General features: G+C 33.3%; 1 protein-coding gene and 2 non-coding genes across 3 annotated transcripts; 1 reads left to right on the forward strand and 2 right to left on the reverse strand.

Annotated features, from left to right (window-relative positions):
• Positions 1 to 298: 298 nt before the first annotated feature.
• LOC130933488 (protein BASIC PENTACYSTEINE6) lies at positions 299 to 1,887 on the forward strand. The gene is made up of 2 exons (XM_057863124.1): positions 299 to 444; positions 587 to 1,887. Exons 1-2 carry the CDS (start codon positions 376 to 378, stop codon positions 1,535 to 1,537), a joined length of 1,020 nt encoding a protein of 339 aa, XP_057719107.1. The 5' UTR covers positions 299 to 375; the 3' UTR covers positions 1,538 to 1,887.
• Positions 1,888 to 2,550: 663 nt separating this feature from the next.
• LOC130938671 (small nucleolar RNA R38) lies at positions 2,551 to 2,634 on the reverse strand. Its single transcript, XR_009069828.1, has one exon. It is a non-coding gene; the product is annotated as a small nucleolar RNA R38 (small nucleolar RNA).
• Positions 2,635 to 2,743: 109 nt separating this feature from the next.
• On the reverse strand, positions 2,744 to 2,830 carry LOC130938686 (small nucleolar RNA snoR20a). The gene has a single exon (XR_009069842.1). It is a non-coding gene; the product is annotated as a small nucleolar RNA snoR20a (small nucleolar RNA).
• Positions 2,831 to 9,507: the final 6,677 nt, after the last annotated feature.

Below are 9,507 nucleotides of genomic sequence, written 5' to 3' on the forward strand. Positions count from 1 at the left end.
TTATATTTGAGTGTTTTTCAGCTGGCATTATTTGCATGTCTGAATCGTTGTTGACTTACCAAATCACATTATTGTGTAGGAATAATTTTGATCAAGTGTTAATACATTCGTTGATTGTACAATCCAGTGTATAGCCATGGTATGTATTTCAATTTATGCAGCATGTATTTTGGTTGGAGTTATTGGTGGAAGAATGTCTTCCTACACAATTTCCCGTGCCACAAGAAAAATGGAGGAAAAAGATGCTCCACTTATATCTCTCTATAACATATGACTAGCTAATTTATTGATATGCAGGACTCCGAGCAAATAGTGTTTGATTAACCAAGTTCCAAACAGGTTGAGGAGACCTAGGGTCAATAGTTTGAGTTTCTGATGGATGATGCTGGGCATCGTGAAAATGGAAGGCACAAAGCAGATCAATATAAATCTAGCCCCGGACAGGTACATGAAAATCGTTCCTGTTCATAGATAACTTCATTACAAATTGTCTTTATGAACTAACAATTACCAAGTTGGACATGTTTTTCCTCCTCACACAAGGTGCTTTATTCTGATAATGTTGGTCTCGAAATTGCTATTGCAGTGGTTGATGCAACATCAGCCTTCTATGAAACAAATTATGGCTCTTATGGCTGAGAGAGATGCACTAATTCAAGAAAGAAACCTGGCTCTTTCTGAGAAGAAGGCAGCACTTGCAGAGCGCGACATGGCTTTCCTGCAGCGGGATGCTGCGATCACAGAACGAAATAATGCTTTAATTGAACGAGACAATGCAATTGCCGCTCTTCAATATCGAGAAAATTCCCTAACCAACAGCAGTATGCCGTCCTCATGCCCTCCTGGATGCCAAATCTCACGGGGTATCAAACATATGCATCATCCACAGCAACAAGTACACCACATGCCTAATAATATGGGTGACGGTTCTTACACTGCAAGGGAAATGCACACAAGTGATTCCCTCCCAACTGTGACCATTCCTTCAGAGGCTGGGAAGTCCCGGCGAGGTAAACGACCAAAGGAACCCAAGTCAGTTTCACCAAATAAGAAGGCTTCAAAAGGTACTAGAAAGGTGAAGAGGGATGACGAAGATACTCACAAGATGATGTTTGGCAAGGCTAATGAATGGAAGAGTAGTCAGGAAATGATTAACGGGAGCGAAGACCTTAACAAGCAGTTAGAGGTGACAAAGGCCGATTGGAAATCCCAGGACTTGGCATTGAACCAAGTTGCATACGATGAGTCGACAATGCCAGCTCCCGGGTGTTCTTGTACTGGTGTTCTGAGGCAGTGTTACAAATGGGGAAATGGAGGTTGGCAATCTGCCTGTTGCACAACCACCCTTTCAGTGTATCCCCTTCCAGCAGTTCCTAACAAGAGGCATGCTCGGATAGGTGGCCGGAAAATGAGTGGAAGTGCTTTCAATAAGCTGCTTAGCCGGCTTGCTACTGAGGGTCATGATCTGTCAAACCCAGTTGACCTCAAGGACCATTGGGCCAAACATGGTACAAATCGGTATATCACGATAAAGTAGATCGATCACCAGCAGTTGCACCCCTGGTGTAGCATTCCGTATCATGATATCTAGTGTCCACAATGGATGGATTCTAAAGTCATGGATGAAAAATAAGGCCATTATATAAAGTTTCATCTATGATTGAATCTGCCTAAATGGTCTGTGGCAGGGTAGAAACATGGGCATGTAAAAAAAGGTTACATTATGGATAAATAGCTCTAAATTGTCTTGATTAGTGCATCTAGTCATCAAACTCAAATAATTTTAGAGCCATGTGCTGTTTGTGGTCACGAACGTTTCTATGAAATACTCAATTATTCTGTAGAATTGATGTATATGTAAAATTTCTTTCGGGTTTGTTGTTTTTCTGTTGTTTGTTCGTAGCTCCATCTTTAGGTGGTAGTATTAATGTATGGCTGAATTTGGCAACTGATGCCCTTTCATGCTTCTGTAAATGTTCATGATGATGGAAACAATGAGAAGTGAGATAATGTTATGATTTTCCATCGGCAAATTCCTTAGCACCATTCTAAGATTGCTATTTATTTGGCAACACTTTAAATTATACAGCTTGTTTATAAATCATCTATGCAATTTCTTTACACTTATCATAACAAAGTTCTTTTTCGTACACAACTGAGGGCGTACCCATTAGCTAATATCTATTAGGTAGAAACATCATAATCTTTTACTTGGCTTCAATTTGAAGTTCAGGCATAGTATTGACTAATCTTGTTCCAATAGATTTTACTGACCATACCTGTCAAAACGCTATAACAAATACAATAGCTGCAACACAAAAGAACTTGGTTAAAAATTATTTTTTAATCCAACTTAAGTACAAAAATTAAAGGTCATAAAACTTTAATTAAATAATAATCATCATCGTTGTTGTTGTTGTTGTTGTTATTATTATTATTATTATTAAAAACAATGTAAAACAGTAAAGTACAAAACACAAAACAAGATACTAATGAATCATGAGCCATGCCTCAACTAAGTACTCTAAATGTTTGCATATGTAATAAACAGTGCGTGTCAGATTACAAAATTTCATCACCTGCTATATCAGCCAGGGATAACTGTAAAATTATATTTCTCATCATCCACAGCACGACAACAATAAATCCATTATTAAAATGTTGTTCAACATAAACTAAAAATCTCACTTGAAAAGAAGAACCTTAGAAATTATAAACCTAGGGTTGTGAATAAATTTTTGTAGCCTCAGACCGTCCTAGTTCAAAAAATGTTTCAACACATTAAATGCAATAACATTGCACTTCTGAATTATACAATTGCATCATAGGCTATAGATATAACAATCCTTAGCTAGCTTAATTCAATGAAAATTAAGAACATCGAATTTTTTAGAATAAAATAAAATAAACATTTTTTTTTCAAATTATAGTAGGGTATATAAAGACGTAAACAAAAAGAGAACTAATTTTAAGAACATAAACATGAGAAAGTGGCATCAGATCTTCCTATTCAAATGAAGCTATTCACTGCACTCAAAGGATTTGAGCTCTCAGCATTTCGAAAGATTCGTCATTTGGCCGAATATACGAAAAACGCAAACAGAAAAACCAAGATCCTAACAGAAACCACAAATTGATTGAACGAACAGAACAACGGAAGTGGGAGCAGAGAAGAGGAACTCAAATAGGAATTAGGGTTTGCATTTGGATGAAAGAGGCAAGAGCTTCCATTTATAGGAGAAGGGTATAAACGGGGTTCGCTGATTTTAAGAAGTTAATCGACGGTTGTGATTTGTTGCAAGGGGATCAATTAAGTAAACGCTCAAAGTTTGACTGTTTGAGTTTGGGCTTGGGCCAAGTCTACAAAGAAGAATTTGTTGACGTAAATTAGGGTAGATTTTTCTCTAACGAATTTTCAGTCTCGGCCAAACAATAAAAAAATTGAAGCAGCAATTCGGTATGACTGTGTTTAAAAAAGAGACTTGAGACTAAAAAACAAAATTAAAAGACAACAATTGAGAGATATGTAACATATGTTGTAGAATAAATAAATAAGGAAGATATAATATAAAATAAAATATAAATAGAAGATTTTAGTTTTGATATATACTAATATAATTATTTCATTATAATAATAGAAGTAACTTAAATATTTATTACTATTATATATTAGTAACGTATGAAAGAGAAAGAAAAAAAGTTTTGTATATAAACAATAGAAAGAGAAAAAAGATTATTGTTATTGATGTGTACGAAAGAGAGAATATAATATTATTGTTGTAACTGTGTGTATTACTTCATATTTGGTTCTCTATTTATATGTATATATGAGCATCATTTTCAAACTTCATTAAAATTCAGTTTGTCTTGGAAAAATCAGCCGCTCATATAATCAATGGTCATCTACATCAGCTCTTATTACAACACTCTCTCTTAGATGACCATTTAGGATTATTGTCTCGTTAAAACCTTACTAAAGAAAAATCTATTGGGAAAAAATCTTAGTGAAGGAAAAAAAATACAATATTCTTTGTGATAGAGACTGCCTCATTAAAAATCTTGTGCCACAAGTCGGGCTTTGTAGCGACAACTTCATTTTTCTCATTTTGTTTTCTCACAAATACCCATCGGTATCCAACAGGTTTTACATCTTCAGGTGTACGGACTACAGGTCCAAAGACTTCACGTTTTGCAAGTGAGTCTAATTCAGCCTTCATGACTTCTTCCCATTTTGGCTAATCATTTCTTTGTCGACATTCTTCGACTGATCTTGACTCAAGATCCTTACTTTTATGCATGATATTTAATGTCACATTATATGCAAATATTTCATTAATAATTGTCTTATTTCGGTCCCATTTTTCTCCTGTAAATACATAATTTATTGAGATCTCGTCATGTTCATAATTTTCAGGTACCTGAACGTCTTCTGACATTAAAACTATATCAAAATTTCGGACAATTACATGTGTCTTTACTATGTCTTTTTTAACAGGAATAGTATTTACCTCTTTTCTCTTTCAAGGATTTTTGTCTTTGGAACCGACAGGCCTGCCACGCTTCTGGTGTGAATTTGCTTTAGTGGCTATTTGTCATATTGGGATATCAATTCGAATTGGGGCATTTGTCGCTGGTATATAAGATTTGGTTATCCTATTTATTTGTATCGAAAAATGTATCAGGCAATTCATTTGCTATTCTTTGCAAATGTATAATCTTTTGAACTTCTAGTTCACATTGCCCTGATTAAAGATCTAAATGCATCAACGATGATGCATTCCAATTAAGTTCCTTTTCAGGAATCTTATTTTCTCCTGCTAATGTTGGAATTTTTGATTCATCAAAATGACAATCCGCAAACCGGGCTTTAAATACATCTCCAGTTTATATCTCAAGATACCTCACTATAGAGGGAGAATCATATCCAACATATATCCCAAATTTTCTTTGGTGTTCTATTTTGGTGCGATTAGGTGGTGCAATGGAACATATATCGCACACCCGAATATTCTTAATTGGGAAACATTTGGTTGCTGGCCAAAAGCTAATTGCATAGGAGTAGGAGTGGAAACAGGCCAGGCCAGGCCAGGCTTTGCTCTTAACAGGCCTGGCCTGTCATACAGCTGATTGGCCTGAGCCTGGCCTGCAGCCTGTTATAGGCTCTTTATAAAGTACTAGGCCTGGCCTGTTATTCAACCTGGCCTGGCCTGAAACCTGTTAAAAGGCCTGTTATTTTTTTTTTTTACAAAAATAAAAATATTATTTAAAAAAATTATTTTTTAATAAAAATAGTTATATGTAATATGTCATATATTTAATATTTATAAAAAAATTTAAACTTTTAACATATTTAAAATATACAAAAATATTTATAATAAAATATAATAAATTTAAAATAACTCATAATTTTATTAATAATAAATAATTATTTATATATTTAATTATATTTTAACAGGCCCAGGCAGGCCTGGCAGGCCTATAAGGCTAATTAGTGAGTCTGGGCCTGGCCTATTAATGTATTAAGGCTTTTAAAAGAGCCTGGGCCTGTACCTATTTTATAACAGGCCAGGCCAGGCCAGGCTAAACACAGGTCAGGCTGCAGGCCCCTGACAGGCCGCCTGGCCTTTTTCCACCCCTACATAGGAGAGAATTGATGGTAACTCGTTGGCCTCAAACAAATAAGTGTGCGACATGTAAAATAGCATACCCCCAAACTGAGGTTGGGAGATTTGTTCTCAAAAGTCATAAGTAAGGGTCTAGCAATTAATTGGTGGCGTTTAATAAGTGATTCTGCTAACATATTTTGTGTGTGAACATAAACTACTAGATGTTCAATACTTATTCCATTAGCCATACAATATGTATCAAAAGCATGGGAAGTAAATTCACCAGCATTATCAAGACAAATTACTTTGATTGGATTTTCTAGAAATTGTACTTTTAATCGAATAATTTGGGCCAGTAATCTCGCAAATGCCAGATTGCGAGAAGACAATAAGCACACATATGACCATCTCAAAGATGCGTCTATTAGGACCATAAAATATCTAAAAGATTCATATGGTAGATGAATAAGTCCAATATATCACCTTGAATCTTTTCTAAGAATTCAGGGAACTCAAATCCAATCTTTACTGGTGATGGCTTTAAAATTAACTTCCATTGAGAACATGCAGCACAACAAAATTTATTAGATTTAAGAATCTTTTGGTTCTTTAATGAATGTCCATGGGAGTTTTCAATAATTATCTGTATCATGGTTGTTCCCGGATGACCCACGGTCGTACCAAGTTATGAATTTATTTGGGTTAGTAAACTTCTAGTTTACAGTGGCAAGTGATTCAATTGCACTAATTTTGGTGTAATATAACCCATATAAAAGTGAGGGCAACTTTTCTAATATAACCTTTTTTATTTGAATCATGAGTTGTGATACATAAGTACTCATGATTTCCCTCATTCATAGTCTCAATATGATATCCATTTCAGTGAATATCTTTAAAGCTCAACAAGTTTCTTAGAGACTTGGTAGACAACAGTGCATTATTTATTATGAATTTTGTTCCTCCGAAAAATAAAATTATAGCTCTTCCAGAATCTTCAATCACATTGCCTGAGCCAATAATAGTATTAACATATTCTTCTTTTTGGCACAAGATGGATAAAATATATATCACTTTTGAGAATGATATGCGAACTTGCACTATCCGCAAGACATACATTTTCATTATAGATTCTTGCCATTTTCTTCGAAGACAAATAATAATAATAAAATGAGTAGTATGCACAGTTAAATTGAATACTTGATCGGAATTATTTTTCTAAGAAATACTGTACATAAAAATAATGTCATATATCAAAATTTTATTTTAAAACTTGAGACATTTAATAATTTCAAAGTTCATAAATATTAATATTTCATTATTTATATACATCATATTTGAAACGTAAATACATAGAAAATAAAAGTTAATAATAAGTTCTTTACATTATTTATTTACATGGATACTTAACAATCCCACATATTAAACTATTCCATCATTGGTCAAATGACCAATATTTTCTTTAGATCCTCAAAGAAATCAGATACATCATAATGAGTGGTAGAATTTTCAGCATCGTTTGAAATGAAATTTGTTTCCTTTCCTTTATCATCATTTTTCAAAGATACTTGATAAAGATCGACTAGGTGCCTTGGGGTACGACAGGTACGCGACCAATGGCCCTTTCCACCACAACGGAAACAATTATCCTCTGTTGATATATTTTGCCCAATATTTCTTTATTTATCCCTCTTATGGTGAGATCCTCTATTTTGAACATAATTTCTTTTCCTTCCATAGTTTTTTTTTACTAAAGCCTTCTCATTTATCTCTTATGGGGTAATGATTTGTCGCATTTACTTCAGAAAATGGGGCAGCGCCAGTTGGGCGCGTTTCATGATTTTTTAAAAGCAACTCATTGTTGCGTTCAACAACAAGAAGGCAAGAAATTAACTCAAAATGTCTTTTAAATCATTTTTCTCGATACTGTTGCTGTAGGAGCGCATTCGAGGTATGGAAGGTTGAGAAAGTTTTTTTTTAACATATCATTATCAGATATCTTTTCTCCACATAATTTTATTCATGAGGTGATTCGAAACATTACCAAATTATATTCATTTATGGATTTAAAATCCTGTAGATGCAAGTGCGTCCATTCATATTGGGCTTGAGGAAGTATCACTGTCTTTTTATGATTATACCTTTCTTTAAGGTCTTTCCAAAGATTTGCAGGATCTTTTAATGTGAGATATTCATTTTTCAATCCCTCGTCAAGATGACAACGAAGGAAAATAATGGCTTTGCCTTTATTCTTTTGGGATGCATTATTTTCAGCATTAATGGTATCTCCAAGATCCATTGAATCAAGATGGATTTCAGTATCTAGTTTCCATGATAAATAGTTGTTTCTAAATATATCAAGATCATTAAATTTAAGACGAGAAAGCTTCGACATAATAAAAATTTGTTACCTGAATCTTCCTAAAATTTGATCAGAGTCTCGTGTTGATACCGTGTTGTAGAATAAATAAATAAGGAAGATATAATATAAAATAAAATATAAATAGAAGACTTTAGTTTTAATATTTACCAATATAATTATCTCACTATAATAATAGAAGTAACTTAAATATTTATTACTATTATATATTAGCAACATATGAAAGAGAAAGGAAAAAATTTTGTATATAGACAATAGAAAAAGAGAAAAGATTATTGTTATTGATGTGTACGAAAGAGAGAATATAATATTGTTGTTGTAACTGTGTGTATTACTTCATATTTGGTTCTCTATTTATATGCATACATGGGCATCATTTTTAAATTTCATTAAAATTCAATTTGGTTTAGAAAAATCAGTCGTCCATGTAATCAATGGTTATCCACATCAGTTCTTATCACAATAAAATAGACATTAAATAAAATTTTTGTATTATGTTTGATGTTAAAAAAGAAAATTTGAGATTAAATTTAAAATTTAAAATGTGAAATAAAAGTAATTTTAAAAATAAATATTATTAAAATTTTAGTTTTGTCTTATATCTTTATTTTATAAAAATATTAAAAAAGTTAAATTTTATGTCTTAGAACTGAAAATTTAATTTCCCAAATATAACACTAAACATTGATATAATATATTTGTTATTTAACCATTTAAAATAATTACTTATAACTTATAAGAACGTTCTATGTGTATAATACATATACATTTTTTTTAATAGGCTTTTTCTTTACTGAAAAAACATAAGTGTCCTCTATAATACATATACATAATGGCATTGTTATACAACTATCGTTATCTAAAACCATTAGCCCAAAACACTATTATACCAAATATAACTTCATATCCAAAAGATGCATTAAAAGCAGATGTCTAAGACTCTAAGTTCAGATATACAGAAGAAAATAGAAATTGTAAATACTGTAAAAATAGGAAAAATAATTATTTGTACTCATAAATTTTGTAAATGTTAATAAAAATACCTATTAAAAAAGAAAATTAAACGTTGTATTCATTAAAGATGAATTCCGTACGACAAAAGTATCCAAATCATAAATTTATGTTGACTTTTTAATAAAATTCTAAAATTACCCCACCATTATATCTTCAACCCCTCCTCTCTTCTTTCCCAAATCTTAAATACCTCTATTGCCACTACCTTAACCACCTTCTATTCTCTACTACTCCACTAACCACCACTACCGCCATCTTTTCATGTTGACGATGACAAAGATGACAACAAGGCAACCAGGAAATCCATCCATTCCCACGTAACGCTACCACCTTCAATTGCAGCCACCCAAACTCTGCGGCGGCTCCAGCGCCGCCTCAAGCCCATGCACAGATCACCTATACCTCTGGCCAAGACCCCGTCTAATGCCGCCACAAGATGGAGAAGCTCTGGAAGCGAGACTGAACCGAGATCCAGCGCGCAAGGTTTCTTCCTGTGGTGCGATTCAACTC

The sequence above is a fragment of the Arachis stenosperma genome, chromosome 6 (assembly GCF_014773155.1).
Source record: "Arachis stenosperma cultivar V10309 chromosome 6, arast.V10309.gnm1.PFL2, whole genome shotgun sequence".
Classification (NCBI taxonomy): Eukaryota; Viridiplantae; Streptophyta; class Magnoliopsida; order Fabales; family Fabaceae; genus Arachis; species Arachis stenosperma.